General features: G+C 38.1%; 2 protein-coding genes across 2 annotated transcripts in view; one reads left to right on the plus strand and one right to left on the minus strand.

Moving 5' to 3' along the window:
• Window positions 1–452: 452 nt before the first annotated feature.
• On the minus strand, window positions 453–16,139 carry LOC139736536 (glutamyl-tRNA(Gln) amidotransferase subunit B, mitochondrial-like). Its single transcript, XM_071647286.1, has 12 exons — window positions 16,089–16,139; window positions 15,136–15,295; window positions 14,190–14,303; window positions 13,324–13,522; window positions 7,626–7,748; window positions 6,763–6,876; window positions 5,927–6,011; window positions 3,114–3,348; window positions 2,513–2,649; window positions 1,703–1,826; window positions 1,150–1,239; window positions 453–621 (listed from the first exon to the last, which is right to left on the minus strand). Exons 2-12 carry the CDS (start codon window positions 15,265–15,267, stop codon window positions 493–495), a joined length of 1,482 nt encoding a protein of 493 aa, XP_071503387.1. The 5' UTR covers window positions 15,268–15,295; window positions 16,089–16,139; the 3' UTR covers window positions 453–492.
• A 2,179-nt stretch (window positions 16,140–18,318) lies between these two features.
• The window catches only part of LOC139736537 (small ribosomal subunit protein uS3A-like), a 31,670-nt gene continuing 30,891 nt past the window's right edge, over window positions 18,319–19,097 (plus strand). Inside the window, exon 1 of the mRNA XM_071647287.1 lies at window positions 18,319–18,364. Coding sequence (XP_071503388.1) covers window positions 18,335–18,364 — 30 coding nt within the window. The 5' untranslated portion in view covers window positions 18,319–18,334. The remainder of the gene's footprint in view (window positions 18,365–19,097) is intronic.

Below are 19,097 nucleotides of genomic sequence, written 5' to 3' on the forward strand. Positions count from 1 at the left end.
CAGAACATTGTTCTCAAGGGGGGGCTGTGGGACCGGGTCAAGGTCCATGGTACCCCCTGCTTAGACAGGAAGATCTAAGAACCCATGGAAATTCATGGGTGTTGTATGGGGGGGGGGGGGGTTCCCATTTTTTATTTTTTATTATTTGTCTTAAACCCCCTCCCCCCACCAGTTCCTCTGCCCCTGAGGTCTCATTGCTGGAAAAGAAGGCTACAAGTCATGATGTCACAGTAGTGAAACCTTGCAAAGAATGTGTAGGGAGAATTGCACAAAATTGCACAAAAGACATGAATACACCAAGGTGTTCCAATTTCACTCAAACATGCTATTTCCAGAGTAGGATAATATTGCCTTGTTAAAAAAGCAAGCTGTGATTTCCCTACCAACACCACAAAGAAATTTTGCTTTCATGGGCAGGTAACATTGAGTTCACTAAAAATAAATTGCTCTCTTTCTGTCTTCCTCCTTCTTTCCCTCTCACTAAAGTAGCAGTCATCTTTCCAGCATCTTCCTGAGTGTTGCTATGGCGATTTGCGGCTCCACCCTGCCTTTTGTCTCCCTCTGCACCTCCCCCATCAGCCTGTTCACCACTTTCTTGTTGCCTCGTCTGTATTCTTGGACCTTGGAAAAGAAATTAGGGTTTTGTAATCTCTGAATCTTATCCAAAGATGCATGTGGTCACATCTCTCAAAATCATTCATGAGGTGACAAGAAGTACCAATTTCCTTGTAATAATTGGTCCTTAGGGCATGCAAATGTGAATTTAAAATTAGAATAATCCCGCTTGAAACTGTGTGATTGGTTACAAGACGATACATGTACACTCAGCCTATCAGAGTCAAATACCGTAATCAGGTTGCCACTTTACAGCACTCACAAATGCTATTCATCATGCTAAATATCACTTGCACTACTTCACACACAAAAGATATCCAGTGCAACCTTATTGCATGTCCGAGGTTCCTAAATGACAGTGATTAAGCATTTTGCAATCACAATGAGCACGTTAACAGAAGCTCAAATAAAGTGTATTCTGCTATGTGCTTCTTTCATAACCACGGTGTAATCAGGGGTGTCGTATTGTCCCATTAGAAGCTGGTTGAGTCAAACTCAGACAAATACAGACAACAAAATGACTGACAAACTTACCGTTTCTTTGTTCTCCTCAATGACTCTCTGACACAGCTGCTCGATGATTGTTTGATCTTTGATCTGCCCCCACTGGTTCTTTTCAATGATCTGGAGAAAGAGCAGTACAACATGGTTGTCTAGAATCTAACACTTGAAGACATTCTTGCATATAGAGTGGGAAAGTAACACAATTATCCAGTACTAGCAAGACATACATTCACATATCTTCTATACATGCTATGCACAAAACATATTCATATACACAAATATGTACAATGTACTTCAAATCAACACGCTTCATAAAATGAGATCATCCTTTTAGTAAATCCCCAGGATATATTTCACTGGCATACTCTGTTGTATATTTTACTATATAAAATGGCAGAGATAGAAAAATAGGTTCATAAGGAACCTTCGCGAAAAGTTTGATTGTACATGTATCACAATAAATAAGACATTCATCAGTATTCATTGGGGAAGTACAATATAAAGAACAAAAACTGAATAATTTGGGGACATACTAGTTAAATGCTTATTTTGTTGAGGAAATTTCCTCTGGTGTCAAACCAACCTCAGTAAGGGGCTGTGTGTCGCCTTCAAACACCATGGCAGTGAGTTTCTTGCTAGTAGCAGCAGATATCTTGCCTTCTGTCATCAGGTCTATCAGCTCACCAAATATGGCAGGTGTCATTGGACTACAAGCAGTAGAAAGACAAGGATATATGAGTGTGAGAGAGAAGAGAAAAAATGAGGAAGGGAGAGCGAGGGATGAATGGAGAAAGAAGAGAGAAAGAAAGGAAAGGGAAGGGAGAAAGGGAGGGGATAACAGAAGGGAGAGAAAAGAAGGAGATGAGAGAGAAGAGGGAAGAGATGACAAGAGAGAGAAGAGAGAAAGGAGAGAGAAGTGAAGATCATGTATTAAAGTACTCCGTACATGTGATCACAAAACATCAAGCAATATTACCTTGCGGTTATCAATCATGTGTTCAAAAGCTGACCTCTTGCAAAATTAATCTCTGTGAAAGTCCAAACTGTGGTCTGAACCTATATTCAGACTCTGGATAAACCCACACGTTTCTTGCTCTGAACAGACTTCACTTTGGCAAAGTCTATGTTATTTTCAGGTGTGCAAATGACCGACAAGCCAAATATCGATAAAATCGATGAAGACGACTCAGTATTTGCAGGAAATGTGATCTTGGTGCTCAGCAGCATGGTAAAAAACAAAGTACACAATAAGATAATATGAAGAAGTTTATTTTTCTCTCAATGTATGTTGAATTGTGTAAATTTTTCTAATCCACTTACAGCATTACGTGGATAGAAGCACACAGATTCAATACTGATATAACTGAAAGTGAATGATTGCACATCTGTTTACCTCTGAGATACAGCAAGATTTGTCAGATTATGATGTTTGAGGAACTCCGTTGTCAGCCAGTTCAGTACTTTCTTGGCGTCTCGGCGAGGATTTGCAGCTAAAACAGACTCGAAAAAATCCACCAGTCCTGGCTCATTCTGATCAGTAGAACAATCAAGATACTAACCCCATCAATGATGTTAATATGCCAAATGTAAAGCCCACTGCATTTGATGGGAATCACAGCTCTGCCCCATGTCCAGCATGAAAATGTTGACACAATTATAAGAACTGATTGTCACTGTGTAAGGCGAGGTATTACCCTCTCACGATGAAATGTTAACCAGTTGAAGACTAGTCCTGAGTATTCTTGGGTTTGGGTGAACAGGAAATGTGTGTTATAGGAAAGTCAGTCTGTCTTCAATGGGTTAATTTTGTGAGAAATACTAGCTCATACAAACTGAAGTTGACTTACAGACTCACCATCAGCTGATGAGAAACTGCTATTCTGAAGATGATATTTACAAAAACAAATATTACAATTACCAGTACTAATAGTTCATATCATACTGTGAACAACAGCAAAAAAAAAAAAATTACACATTGGTCATCATGCACTTACAACCAGTGTGTTGGCAACGTCCAGTGACATGCCATACTGGTTAGCCATCCTCTGCCGCGTGTCCCTGGGCAGCTCAGGCAATCTCTTCCTCAGGACATCAATGTTGACTGCCCCCTCGGGCCAGAGAGCAGTGTGGATGTTGGAGTCGTCGTACAAGACAAGAGGTGGCAGGTTGGGCTCCGCCATGAAGCGATAGTCAATTTGACCCTCCTTGTCTCTCATGGGCACTGTAATTCTGGACAATTATTTTGCAGAAGAGCATAATTACTATTTCAGTCATTTTCCACTAAAATCAGTGCAAAACATGATGACTCAGAGAAAGGTGTACTATTCAGAGGCATTACCTTTTCATCAATTGTCTTTTCAGGATATTGTTACATACAACCTAAGAGATTGTCTTGGGGACATCAAATTAGTGTCAGTTTGGGAAAGGTTAATGAGTCTATGTGTCTGTGAAATTTGCTGTTTCATTGTGATATTGCTAATCATAATTTCCAGACATACCTACAAGACTGGCAGAATATTGAAATAAAGTAAAACAGAGAAACATATCCATCCAAAAGTATGCATTAATTCAATCACTTGAATAGAAAATGAGATGAGAAATGTATTTCACATATGTAATATCAAAAATGTTTCAATGAAGACAACAGAGGTAACAGAGGAAAACATCAAAATCAAATACAATTCACTTCAATAATATTTGCATCAATGCATAAATGAAATAATTTCCATATTAATCATAAAATAGTTTACTCTCCTAAAACACTAAGGAAATATGACTCAAGTAAGATATAAGGAACTATAGAAGGAAAAGCAAAACCCCTTCAAGTTCCTATATCTTTAGACAATTCTTTTCAAAGCAATTTGTATTCAAAGTCTTACAGTCAACCTTGCCTAAGTCGAATCTATTTGGCCTGAAGAAATAGTCTCGAATTAGAGAAAATCGACTTATGAGGGATTAAATCAATAGAATATAAAGAGAGGACTTGAAAAGACATTCAGATTAGGCGATTATTTGACTTAAGCAAGATTGGCTTCAGCAAGGTTGACTGTATATCAAATGAATGATTTTCTCATGCCAGTTACAGAAGCCATTAAATGTGTCAGGCCGTACATGCCGTTTCTGTTTTTTGTCAATTGGCTTGGAGCATAGGCGCTGGAAGTGGGGGGGCAGGGGGGGGGGGCGGCCGCCCCCCCAATCCAAAAAGTGGGGGGGCAAAACGCATTTTTGCCCCCCCAAAAAGCCCCCCCCCCCCAAAAAAAAAAAAAAAAAAAAATAATAATAATAATAAGAAGAAGAAGAAGAATAAATGAATAAACAAAGAAAACAAAATAAATATGTATATATATGAATAAAAGGGGAAAAAATATGGCTACAAACGGCAGCTTTTGGACTGTAAAATGTCAAAATTTTCAAGCTCGCTCGCTTCGCTCGCTCGCATCCAGCAGTTGAGCCCGGTGCGCCTCCCCCGTAATTTCTAAAGCGAAAAGCATAGCTACGACGGCAGTTGTTGGACTCTAGAATGTCAAAATTTTCAAGCTCGCTCGCTTCGCTCGCTCGCATTGAATCGTTATGCCATTCTCCTAATGTTGCTGACAGTAATTGCCAGTAGTTGCGCCCGATGCTCCCACCCCTTAACTTCCAAAGCGAAAGATAAATATAGCTACAAACGGGAGTTTTGGGACTGTAAAATGTCAAAATTTTCAAGCTCGCTCGCATTGAATCGTTATGCCACTCTCCTAACGTTGCTGCCAGTAATTGCCAGCAGTTGCGCCCGATGGCCCCCCCCCCCCCCTTAATTTCCAAAGCGAAAGATATAGCTACAAACGGGAGTTTTTGGACTGTAAATGTCAAAATTCTCAAGCTCGCTCGCTTTGCTCGCTCGCATTGAATCATTATGCCATTCTCGTAATGTTGCGGCCAGTGATTGCCAGCAGTTGCGCCCGATGCGCCGCCCATTAATTTCCAAAGTGAAAGATATAGCTACAAACCCCAGTTTTGGGACTGTAGAATGTCAAAATTTTCAAGCTTGCTCGCTTCGCTCGCTCGCATTGAATCGTTATGCCATTCTCCTAATGTTGCTGCCAATGATTGCCAGTAGTTGCGCCCGATGCGCCCCCATTTATTTCCAAAGCGAAATATATAGCTACAATTAAAACACCAGTTTTGGAACTGTAGAATATCAAAATTTTCAAGCTCGCTCGCTTCGCTCGCTCGCATTTTATTGTTATGCCATTCACCTTATGTTGCTGACAGTATATAATTTGTCGATCGTTTCACACCGTCATTCCATAATCCATGTAAGGAAAACTTACAATGTTCCTCAATGACTGCGTTGTTGAATGTATCACATTCCGTAATGTATTGTAGTCCCATTATTGCTCTCGCACACACGCACAAGCATACAGACCGTCAAAATTACTTTATGGCTCCCCCCCCCCCATGTTTCGACCCACCGTACGCCACTTTACATATATATATATATATATATATATATATATATATATATATATATATATATATATATAATAGATATGTGTGCGTGTGTGTGTGTGTGTGTATGTGTATATTGTGTAACATATGCATGGTCTAATCTTGAGCCCCCTCCAATGTTTGCCCCCCCAATCCAAAACTGCTTCCGGCGCGCCTGGCTTGGAGGACGATCTGCTGGAAGATAGCTTTATACTGCTTAAATCAATGTAGAACTTTGAATTGTACATAACAAATCTCTCTGATCATTACAATTTTTTTTTTTTTTTAAATCATCAATACTTTCATACATCATACATCAAGTTCATGATCCACTTACCCCAGCATGTTGTCAAATGACCGTGTTTCATACTGGATTTTTTCTCCTCTTTCCAGCAAGTCTATGTGTCTCTTGATTTCGAAATCTGCGAATGGAAAAGGTGAATGAGAACTTAGTGATTAGAATACCAGTGTGTCACAGGAAAAAGAGTTAGATTTCAATTAAAACAGTACTTTCTGGTGTATAACACCAATTGTCAAACAAATTTTTAAGCAAACAACCAATTTCTCCATTATTCTACCAGACACACAAAGTTTAGAAGATTTATGTTTATATCAACATTTAAATAATTACCTAATACAAAGAAACAACACAAAGCTGTTTCATTCCTGCATAGAAGACTTAGTAATGCCTATCAATCCAGAGACTCCAACTCTCCCGTTTTCGACGGGAGATCTCCCGCCGAAAGCCCATTTTTGTAAAATCTCCCGTTCTCCCGATTGAGATTTGATTTCTCCCGCCCTGGCTCTGCGTCTCCCGGTGGAAAGGATTTCTTACTTATTGCTATCGTGTGTTGAAAAAATAAGCCTTAGAAAGCACCAGAGAACATCTAGAACCCTAGGAACCTCACGCTTCGCACACATCAACTTGGAGTCTCCCGTTTGCTAGGGGTTTCGGGCGGGAGAATCTCCAGATCAGAAGGTGTTTTGGGTTGGAGTCTCTGTCAATCATGACATAATTTTAGCATTCCAGGCTGGCACAACTACAGTGCAATGTAAAGAGCCTCAAAGTGCCACAGTTGTAATGAAGTAAATCATGGTATAACTCTTAATATCAAATCATCTACCTATCTCTAAAAAGAATGAAGTCATGGAGATTGCATTTACAAGCCATACCTACAGCTTGCTTGACGAAGCGCACACTGTTGATATTCTTGACCTCTGACCTCACACCTGGATTCTGTCCCGGCCGACTCACAGACACATTGGCATCAACTCGTAGAGCGCCCTCTATCACACAGATTTTTAAAAAAAGGAGTTGATGGATCAAATATATTCTACAAAAGAACAACTGTCTAAATAAGACAATTTCAAACTTACTTTTGAAACAATGCTCAAATCAGTTTGGCAGTGATGATGACAGTTTTGCAATGCAATAATGCACTACACAGTTATCTCATCAAGGGATTACAACAGAAGTCATGGCAATGGATGATGACAATGATATTCAACTTGAATGATACATGGCGACATAGGCTTCAATTCACTGTACTTTGAACTGTAGGATGATGTTACATCCATAAATTATCATTACAAATCATATGTATCCAATCTATCTGAAATTGGTGGAACCCCCTTGTATAAAACAGTCGGCAAAGAAAATGTTTTGGGGAAAAACTGCCCCCCCAAAAAAAACAAAACAAAAAAAAACACACACAAACAAACAAACAAAACAAAACAAAACAAAACAAAACAAAACAAAACAAAACAAAACAAAACAAAACAGAAAACAAAACAAAACTGATGTCTTCATCATAAAACCCCTGATTATCAAGTTAAAAACTTTAAGCTGACAAATGACAAAGGCAAATATAATAATAAACAACAACAAGGAAAAACAAAAGAAACCTATCCCAGATACTAATGCTGAAGAAGAACTTCTACATTCCTATGTTGAATATGTTCCCATACATTTGTGCTGCTACATCACATGCTAAAACCTTAAGGGGAAACTGATTGAACATAGCATCTACACTGACCATCCATTTTGCCTGAACAAGTTCCGAGGGTCTGAAGAAGCAGCTGCAATTCCCGCACCATGGCTGCAGAATCAGTTCCATCAGTCAGGTCTGGTTCTGTGACGAGCTCCATCAGACCAACCCCTGACAGAGAGGAATTACAGAAAGCAGCCATACCTTTATCTGTTCACAGACTCTAACCCCAAGCCTCTTTTAACCTGCCGAGGACAGGCTGATTTTGCTATAACACGCATTTCCCATTAACACCTGCCATAGTAAACTAGGGACTATAACCGGAGGGCCAAACCCCAAAAAGTCGCTTACTTAACGAGTGAGTTGCACTCTCTCTACAAACTAAGTAGACCATGCTTATTTTCAAGTTTTTATTGTAACAAACAACATTCCACTGGTCTACCTCAAAAAATTTGTTGTGAAAGCCTCCAAATCCAAGATGGCGTCCAAGATGGCCGCCATATTTACTGAATTTGTTATTTGAAAGATAGAATTTGATTGAAAGATCAGATTTCAACAAATGTGATGTCATGTGAAAGAGAATAAAATTTTCTACAAGTTGATACCATTTTTGTGGGTTATTGTGATAAGTGGATTGAGATTTTAAGGAAAAAACACTCATTTTTTGATATTTTTCTGAAAAAAGGAAAATCATGAAAATGCTTGATTCAGCATAAATCAGAGAAAGACTGAAGTTTTATCTTGAAACGTTTCAAGAATTTTGTTTGACATATAATTAATATTTGGAGAAAATTAGGGGTCAGTACCGTTTTTGGTTCAGGAGTTATAATGTCTCAAACTTGAAAACTCACTATGTAAAAATGGCCACTTTAGTTGTGACAATACCTTGTTGGTCGTAAAAAGAGCCTGCGCGCGCCAAGACTACTACACGCACCACTGACACTGGCGCTTGTAGCAGTACCAGTGGTGCGTGTAGTAGTCTTGGCAAACGCAGACATTTTCTTTGACAAACAAGGGTTTGTGCCTGCAAACTAACTTTTCATACCAAGTGGTAGCTCAGGTGACGCTGATTGTTATTATTTCAAAGTAGATTGTTCTGAAGCAGATGAGATGAAGCAAAATATCTTTCAAATAGAGGTAGAAGCTTGAAACAACCTTGCTATAGAAAGTTTAAAACAAAATCTGGATCAATCACCCAAAAAATTCAAGATTGCAGGCCATCAAAGCTGACATAGTGTATTGCGCCAAAGTAAATGTATCATTTCGATTTTGATACAATTTTGTCTGTTTTGCTGTCTATTTATATGGTTTTTATATATTCTGAACATTTTAATGCTATTTCAAACCATCTTAGGTTTTTACGCAGACATTTTTTTTCAGAATGCACCATGAATATTTCTCTAAAAAGTAAAAAAAAAAAAATTAAAAATGTTTATGAAAACCATGCAGAAATTAACATCTTTCCCATATAATCAATATTTAAAGAAAATTAGAGGTCAGTATTGTATTTGGTTCAGGAGTTATAATGTCTCAAACTTGAAATCCCATTTTACATAATATGCATTTACACGCATCTGTTCCCAAAGACGTCACAGAGGGTCAAATCCAAGATCGTGCTTACTTTTCGAGTTCCACTCTCTCTATAAACAAGACCATACATAATATTAAGCATACTAACCAATGTTCCGTAAGTACACCTCAATAGATTTGTTGCAAAAACCTCCAAAGTACAGATGCGGTCCAAAAGGGCCGCCATTTTTATTGAAGTTAACATTTCAAACATAAAATTTGATAGAGACATTGGATTGCAACACATTTGATGTCATACGAAAAAGAGTAAAACTTCCTAAAAGTTGATACCACTTTAGCTGTGTATTGTGATAAATTGGGGGGGATCCATATTTTTATTTTGTTTTGAAAAAAGGAAGAAATGTGAAAATGCATGATTTAGTATTTATCAAAGAAGAACTTAAGAATTATTTTGAAACCTGCGATTGAGATTGAGATTTACTGAGATTGAGACATAATTCATATTTCTGGAATTACAGGCAATATCATACACTATTGACAAGTTAAAGTCTAAAACTTGAAAAAATTACATTTATGCATTATAAATTTTGCATACAATGTGTTTACATGGTCACATGTAATACTGTAATGGTCTAGTGTCTTGCAAGTACCTGCAAACTAACTTTTCATGCCAAGTGGTAGGTGACGCTGATCGCTATTACTGTAGCATTTCATCATAGTAGATTGTTCTGAGGCAGATAAAATTGAACAGAAAGTATTTTCCAAAAAGAGATAGGAGCTTGGAATTTGGCACAAATTTTGCCAATGTGTAATATTTAGCGATAAAAATAGTATCCACACAAAATTCAAGATGGCGGTAATTAATCGAGGTTGTCGTTCAAGGCATTATTTACCATTAGTGCACGTAAAACAAAAACCCAGCTTTACTTAATTCCTCAAACTAGTTCTAAACTGTGAGTTAGGGATAGAACAACTAATGTACAAACTGAAATCAGTATGATTAATGCTAAATATTGTTAGATATACTAAATAGATCTGATAAGAATGTTTTTAATATACTAAATTGTCAACAGTTATGGCTATGGTTTCTTGAAAAGCAATGGTGATATCTCCATATATGTTTTAGGCTTTATTATAATTTTTTTACATGGTAGAATGTTTTGTAATACAACTAACCTGCACATATAAATCGAATGTGATATCTCTCCCAATGGTAGAATACCTTTAGTGTGTTGCGTCAAAGTTAAATCTCAACTTATAACTTATAATTTGATATATTTTTTTAATCTTCTTATATTGCTGTCTATTACATGTTCCTACACATCGGAACGATATTGTGCTAGTGTAAACCATATTGAGGGTCTTTTTTTTGGGGGGGGGGGGGGGGGGTGGAGCTCATTCCAGTGTTAGGGTAAGGCCCAATCTTTTATAAAAAAGAAATGCTTCTGTATCAAAGATATGCTTTTTTACTTGTATGTTACTCTGCTGTTGTAGAAACGCCTGAATGATGGTGGTATATGTGTAATAATGTCTGATCCGTAGATGTCTTGAAAGCCCTTCTGATCCGAGCCCCCCCCCCCCCAAAAAAAAAATAAATAAATAAATAAAATAAAATATCCGACATGGCGGCAATTTCTCAACTTTGTTGTGCGAAATGTGTTGTGCGAAATTACTTTTCAGTATATTGTTCGAATAAAATTGTCCAAATTGATTATTCGTGCTGTATATTCACATTTACAAATAAGCATGCTGAAACTGTATTTTCTGTTACCAGATTTTTCTTACATTGTTTTTAGGCTGATTTCATGTGGGTTATAGTGTCACAATTGATCTGAGCTTATGCCATTGGTATACAGATGCTTTCCCATATTAGATATCAGGATCACTCGAGAGTGAAAATGTTCATTTTCATTCATTTTAGAGTGACCTCGGGGATCATTCGAAGAGTGACAAGTGATCCCTAACTTGCTAAGGCAGGGCTCGACACTAACGGTGGTCCGGTGGCCCGGGGCCACCAAAAACGCACGTCGGGCCACCAAAATGTCAGAAATGAAGAACATAGGTGGCCTGATCGGGCCACCAAAAAAGATCGGATATTTGCCTTTTGGCCACCAAAAATAAAAGTTAGTGTGGAGCCCTGCCTATAAAGGTCACTCTAACATTTTCACTCAAAAGTCACTCCAATTTCACTCTAAATTCACCGTTTTCTTGTTATTCACTCCTCACATCAAAAGCAAAAACTTCCACTCGATTTGTTGTTTTTTTCTTTTTCGGAGAGTAGAATATCACTGGTTCTAAAAATGTGTCCATAAAAACCTACGACGGTTTAAGATAGCACAACAGACAAAATTGTATCAAAAACGAAATAATACATTTACTTTGGCGCAATTTTATACACTATGTCAGCTTTGATGGCCTGCAATCTTGAATTTTTTGAGTGATTGATCCAGATTTTGTTTTAAACTTTCTATAGCAAGGTTGTTTCAAGCTTCTACCTCTATTTGAAAGATATTTTTGCTTCATCTCATCTGCTTCAGAACAATCTACTTTGAAATAATAACAATCAGCGTCACCTGAGCTACCACTTGGTATGAAAAGTTAGTTTGCAGGCACAAACCCTTGTTTGTCAAAGAAAATGTCTGCGTTTGCCAAGACTACTACACGCACCACTGGCACTGCTACAAGCGCCAGTGTCAGTGGTGCGTGTAGTAGTCTTGGCGCGCGCAGGCTCTTTTTACGACCAACAAGGTATTGTCAAACTAAAGTGGCCATTTTTACATAGTGAGTTTTCAAGTTTGAGACATTATAACTCCTGAACCAAAAACGGTACTGACCCCTAATTTTCTCCAAATATTAATTATATGTCAAACAAAATTCTTGAAACGTTTCAAGATAATACTTCAGTCTTTCTCTGATTTATGCTGAATTAAGCATTTTCATGATTTTCCTTTTTTCAGAAAAATATCAAAAAATGAGTGTTTTCTCCTGAAAATCTCAATCCACTTATCACAATAACCCACAAAAATGGTATCAACTTGTAGAAAATTTTATTCTCTTTCATATGACATCACATTTGTTGAAATCTGATCTTTCAATCAAATTCTATCTTTCAAATAACAAATTCAGTAAATATGGCGGCCATCTTGGACGCCATCTTGGATTTGGAGGCTTTCGCAACAAATTTTTTGAGGTAGACCAGTGGAATGTTGTTTGTTACAATAAAAACTTGAAAATAAGCATGGTCTACTTAATTTGGTAGAGAGAGTGCAACTCGACCTCTGTTTTTAGCTTTTGGCCCCCCGGTTACCTAGTCTTCAACGGGTTAAACAGGAGATTCTCCCCCCACCCCCCACCCCCCCCCCCCCCCCCCCCCCCCCCCCGGCAAACTGGCGACTCCAATTGTGCAAATATGTCGGCCCTGCATGTCATACGCATTAAGCGATGTCCCATGCAGACAGGGTTAAGGACCCGCTTTAGGGTCCTCAAATCTCTAGGGTTACAGAAGCTCTCTAGTGCTATTAATTTTAACCTTATTTTTTAACATATGACAAAACTAATGTTGGGCCAGAAAAAGCTTTAATTCTAAGTAGGGAAGATGCATCTTAAGTGGGAGACACACAGCTAGAGTGGGAGAAATTCAAACTCATGTGCGAGAGTGGGAGATTTTGAGTAAATGGTCTCAAAGCAGGAAAGTTGGAATCTTTGCCTTTTACTTTCACAACATTAACCCATCCAGTCCTAGGAGAATTTTGCAAAAGAAATTAATCTCCTGTAATCATTAAATTGGCAACACTGAAATTCTGAGCACATCTTTTATTGAATAAAGATTACATGAAACTGGTTCACTGAAGATAGAAAATGGACTAATTCGTTTGTTTATTTTTCTTTTATTATATGTGATTGATCTTGTTGATGTACAAGTATGAACTTTGTCATTTGAGGGTGAAAGCAGAAATTTTAGTGTTGGGTCGACATCTTAACTGGATTTTATATTCTTAGCAATAATTTGCGGCCAGAAATATATGACAACTTCATACAAACTGGATGCAAGACATACTTGGGGTCCCAAAAGCAATGAGCTTGGAATAAAACAGAAGAAGATTCATACACAAAGTTTCTGCTCTCTATTCAAATATCTGATATTCCCAAGATACCCTGATTTAGATAGCATGACCACAGCAACATTTCAGAATTCTGCCCAAGCATAGTGACTCACCAGCTCGATTCAAGTCAACCAGGGTCTCCTGGTTTTCTTCATCATGGAGACTCTTGCCACTGTCTTGCTCCAGCTGGATCTGTTTGATGCGGACAGAGCGGTGCACAGCCGGTCGCTTCCTCCTCTCGTCAAAGATAGTGAAATCTACTCTACCTCCCACCGCCAGTGGAAGCCTTTGTTGTGTGATCTGGTAGCCAGCCTTTGGGACAGAGAAGATAAATGTTAACTATAAAACTCATACAGTTGGTGTATCAAGTAGATTCTTAAGCATGGGCTACGGATAATGTTATCTCAAAGTACACTACCAATTGAGGACCATTTGCACACTAATTCCACATATGATGTCCGTATCTAACCTCATACATTTGTAACAAATAGGTTGGCCTGGTATAAGAAAATCATATATTGCACACTGATATGAAAAACAACACACACAAGAATGAGAATCAACAACAAATGAATTTAATCCACGTTTTAACAATGTACGCATCAGGGTTTGTCATGCTAATCAGATGATCACACACAACATGGCAGACACAGAACCATGCAGTTGGAAGCTTCCATTTGATTTTTAACTTGCAAGGCTCTCAAAACTTTTCATGCAGCATGTCCCAGGTAAATTACGGTAGTGTCATTAGAGATTGGAAGCAATAAGGGACCATTACTGCAAAAAAAAAAATCTGGAACATGCATCTTTCACATTTAAAAATTGTTGTTTTGCACAAGAAACAACAGAACAACACATGACACGAGTATCTCTACACACTTTGGGGTAACACCAAAGCCTCCATCCCACTCCCCCACTGCATCATAACATTTAACAATTGACAGAGACGTAGAATCACTGTAGGTGAAAGAGTCCTCACTGGTAGGTCTGCGTAGAAGTAGTGTTTGCGATCGAAGACAGACTTCCTGTTGATCTTGCAGGAGAGTGCCAAGGCTGTTAAGACGCCATCTTCCACGCATCTTTTGTTCAGCACCTCAATGATAATACAATATTTGGTCACAGATAGAGATATCAAACACGAGACAATACCTTTCACATCAACAGTTCTTAATACATTAACACTACATACCGATATGTCTTTCACATATGCTAGTACAATTTGTACTAGATTGGTTATTGTAAAGTTGCATGAAGAATGCCTACTCTCTAATACCCAGGTGAGCGTATTTTGCCTGGTAAGGGATGATTATCTGAAAAAAAAAAAGATGTATAATTGCTTGCATTCCACCAAATACCATTACACACTTGTGCAGAGAGAACTGTGAGAATGATTTGTGTTGCTGAAGTATGGTAACTAATAAATTTATTAGGCTCATCTTCTTGATCATGGACATTTGACAGGGGAAAGAGTGGCTTAATTATTTTGAATATATATACAAACATTAGATAAATTATTTCTTTACTCTTGTGTGTAATTCATGAACTTTCTTTTTTTCACCCCATTTCTTGAAAAAATTTCCCTTAGCACTGACTGAAGTAAAAAACGAAATAAAACATTTATGTGACTGCATCTATACTTCAACTACCGTACCAGTTGTTGATTGTGCATGTTCTCTTAGAAAACAATGTTCTCTACTATTAATATTGCTAACTAAACAAAAACAAAACTAAAAGTACTCATTTACTATGAACTTAATATAACAGTGAAATGATAGTTATGATGATAACATTAGTAATAGAGATGATAATTTATCATTATTATCATCATCATCATTATTACAATAACAATAAGACCTCAAGTTTATGCAAAAACAAAAACAAAAGAAACAAACAAACAAACAAAAAACAGAAAAAGTAATTCATACCGGTAATGTTCCCGGTAGCGATGCATCAAAGAAAGACACTAAAGAGTTGGGTGGAGCCATAAACTGAACTTCTGAAGCAGAGAAGAGCTTTGTATTTGAAGCAATCTGAGCATGGATCTCAAGCCCAACCATGCTAACCCAGCCATCTGAACTGTTTCTCCTGTGAGTGTGAAATGACACTATTGACAGTTTACAAGAGGCAATTATTTACAAAAATAAATGAATGCTCAAATGTATGACAATTAAACAATTTCTGCAAGCACAATATCACAAGTCAAATTGCTAAAGAATTCATCTTTGCCATTAGCATTACGACTATCCTTTTTAAACTGTGACACTATTAAAGATTTATGAGTTCACAGGAATTCATGTTGGGGGTCTACACTAACCTAACCAAACTCTAGTATAGCATGTGTTGCGACACTTGTGTACAGCGACAGGGCTGTGTATAGTTGACCCAACTCCAATGAGCACCTGGGCTGTTACTACGAGTACGATACTAGTGTTATGTTAGTTAATAATTTTGTGTTCAATGTTCAGCATTAACAAATGTACATAAATTAGTCATAGATCACTGATTTAAATGAAAGGAACTTGTGCAAACTTTGTTTAAGTTTTTAAGTTAAACAGTGAGTGTATGATGCACCGCATCACACCTCCTCCTGCAATGACTGAAGACTGATAATAAATACTCCTACTACTAGTACTAGACCTAGATCTACCAAAACGTTACATGACATGTGACGCCGTCCATATATAACCGTAGCGTTGAGATATCCATGGCCGTGGACCCGTGGTGGTGGGGAGCTCCGGATGATTATCCCGTCCTGCAATTCTCAGTCCATTACAATCTTAGTCCCATACATAGCAAATTTTGTCATTCATATTAATTACCGGTAACCAAAAAAATGTAAACATATGACAACTCCGTGTATTCTTTGAAAAATACTCACCAGAGTGGTTGAGCAGAATGAAAACATCTTGAAATATTTACACCTTTACAAAACGTCTTAACGTATTCTTTCGTTGTAGGAAATTTCGCTGGTGAATGTTTTCCTGTCCCCCGTATCAACACTCCCCTCGTGCGGACCATGTAAGTCGCCATGTTGAATAATGATACGGGCGAGGTGCTCTTATGATGGCGCTATTCACTAAATCAATTCCGAAGAGGTTCCCGCGAAGAGACCGCTCGACTCGCCCAACTTGGTAAAAGAGCAGCAGAGCAGTTACAGCAGCTATCACAGAGAGAGAGAGAGAGAGAAGGAGAGAGAGAGAGAGAGAGAGAGAGAGAGAGAGAGAGAGAGAGAGAGAGAGAGAGAGAGAGAGAGAGAGAGAGAGAAAAGAAGAAATTTCAAAGTTCTGTGCAAATCATGTCAAAAAATTTTAACAGATTTCCAATCTTACCAAATGAGATATTGATTTGAAAGGAGCTTTATGGAGATACGACCTCTGGCGTAAATAATAATAGGCCTAAATAATAAATATTTTGATGTATATAATGAGAATAATTATGTATCTTTACAATATTATGTTAGTATTTTTCTTGTGCTGTGTTTTGTGCATTGACATTCTTTGTTGAAAATAAAATGAATGGAATGGAAATAATGAGGAAGACTTTTGTTTCGCTTTTCAGATTGTGTTGGCAAAAATTACATCTGCATGGCCGGCACCACGTTTTCACCAAAAAAAAGGGGTCTTTTTTTTAAAAATCTGGTGCCACTTAGGGGGTAAAAAAGTGAGGGCCCAAAGTGATGACGCCGTATGTATTCTTATGTACGGGTGCAAAAAAAAAAAATAGTGATGGGGGCTGAGCCCCCACCATAGGTCTCGAAGACTAGAATGAAGAAATATAAGTATGCACTCTTTGATTCATTTATTGCGTGTTCTTTAATTTTGTAAAGAGAGCTCACTGGAAAAGTCAATTTTCGGTCATGAAATTGTAGAACTGTCTAATATGCTTTAGTATAATGCCTGATTACAGTGCAAAGGCTTTTACATTATGAGATATAACATAATATTTGAATGTGATAGCCACAAGACTTTCCTTTGACGTTATGGTAGGCCTCTCATAGGTCCCTAAGCATTATTTATGTGGAAGCCCCGTTTCAATTTCGATCGTCCATCACCCTACCAACCACCACATTCCGATCTCAGTCATTTTTGTTTTGATCAGTCTGTGTTACCAAGAGGCCAGCAGCTCAAGATAGTGTAAGTCCAACTTCGTCTCGTCACTTGTTATCAATTTAACTGTTTTACAGTACAAGTGTATTTTTTCTATAGCAACACAGTCACTGTATATTTCAAGGTATAGTTACAGGTGTACCTCTTGCGAAGATAATGTTACCTTTGATGAAAGTTTTCTTATACAATATGTGGATAGGCGCGTGTGTGTGTGCGTGTGTGTATAAAAAACAATATTGAATTAATATTCGCATTGATGTCATCACTTCAAAATAACAGAATGTCGTAAGTACTTGAGTAAATTTAAAAATGAACAAATATATATAATACTCGCTTTTTTCAAGCTCTCCTGCCTGAATGGATAGAGTAAAGAGGGGGTGGGGTGGAGAGGGTGGATAGAAAGAAAGGGAGTTGTCCCGAGAAAAGAAAAATAAAAACACCGGCAACAGGAACTGAAAGTAGAGCCGACTGTAGGGTTAAAAAACTAGAGTAGAAACAAAAAAAGTTCGACATACAGCGGCAATGCAAAATCACCGAACGCATCGATAGTTGTGTGCCAGTACTGTACAACCAGAGAAGCAAACAACAAAGTACACGATAGCATCATCACTTTATTGAAATCAATTACTTCTTTGATTGAAGTATAATATTTCAAAAAAAGGAAAAACACTGAAAGACGAACATCACTGTGACAATAGAAATAACATACTATACTTTGCCCAGGTCGACAAGACGTATACTGCAGGGTGAATGAGAATTAGACACAGAATAGACAAATGAATAAGAGCATTGTCATTATGATAGAACACGTATAAACTTTGTATAACTGATGTCTGGACAGTGTAACTGCGGGTATGACATTGTGTGTACTCATACAATGACAAAAAAAATGAGAATAAAAATAAATCAATTAAAATGCTCTTATAAATGGACCGGCGCGCCGGTCCATAATTGTAATGTAGCGCCATCTACAGGTAGAAACTGTCCAATATCTTCCTTTTCAACGCAAGCCACCAAAATGGCCGCACAAATCTCAAAGAAGAGGAAGGTATAAAACTTCATATCAGACACAGTAAACATGTTATCAGTAAAGTTTTGCCCTCAAAACAAAGTCATGACATAGAATTTGAAAATCAGTCGTACTGATCATTTGGATCATAATTCCAGTGTTTGATATTCGTCGATTTAATTGGGTCATCTCGTGACGAGAATATGTAGGTGCCTGCTGCCCAGTGGGTGCAGTGCGAGCAGATACCGTAGAACTGCCGGTAAATGCACCAACCAGGCCATATGACAAAATTCACTCCCTTAGCCACACTTGCTTAGCGAAAGCCTCAACAGGTTCAACTTCTCCAGATTACCGTGTGATTACTACTGCAGTAACTATACACAGCCCAGTCGCTGTACATGGGGGTACGTCGCGACAGGGCTGTACGAGCGCGACCACCAACCACTAGGAGAGCGACGTAATCGTATCACGATAGCTTCGACTTTTGATACTTACGTTCATTTTTGTCACCTCAAACTCATCGAGTATACTCTTCAATATTTACTCTACATCTGATGCTATCAGTATTCAAGTGTACGTAATGAAACTTACCGAAATTGATCATCATATCCAGCATGTCCACACCGTACACAATCTTTCACGCCAGGCCAAGTTTACATGTAGATATCGGGTGGTCACGTGATGTGAATGCCCTTTCGAAAGGTCGCGCTGTCGACCGTGCTGCTACACTCAAGCAGCGTACGCACGGTTACAGTAGTTTTAATACAGCTAT

The sequence above is a fragment of the Diadema antillarum genome, unplaced genomic scaffold (assembly GCF_040938485.1).
Source record: "Diadema antillarum isolate AM-2024a unplaced genomic scaffold, OU_Dant_1.0 seq00000651_RagTag, whole genome shotgun sequence".
Classification (NCBI taxonomy): Eukaryota; Metazoa; Echinodermata; class Echinoidea; order Diadematoida; family Diadematidae; genus Diadema; species Diadema antillarum.

Bases quoted from the DNA above. Each gene is read 5' to 3' on its own strand.
- LOC139736536 (XM_071647286.1), bottom strand. From the start codon at position 15,267: ATGGTTGGGCTTGAGATCCATGCTCAGATTGCTTCAAATACAAAGCTC. The intron at 2,650-3,113 runs GTAAGTGCATGA...TCTACTGATCAG, and splicing joins ACGTTGCCAACACACTGGTT to AATGAGCCAGGACTGGTGGA. The intron at 622-1,149 runs GTAAGTTTGTCA...TTCTTTTCCAAG, and splicing joins TTGAGGAGAACAAAGAAACG to GTCCAAGAATACAGACGAGG.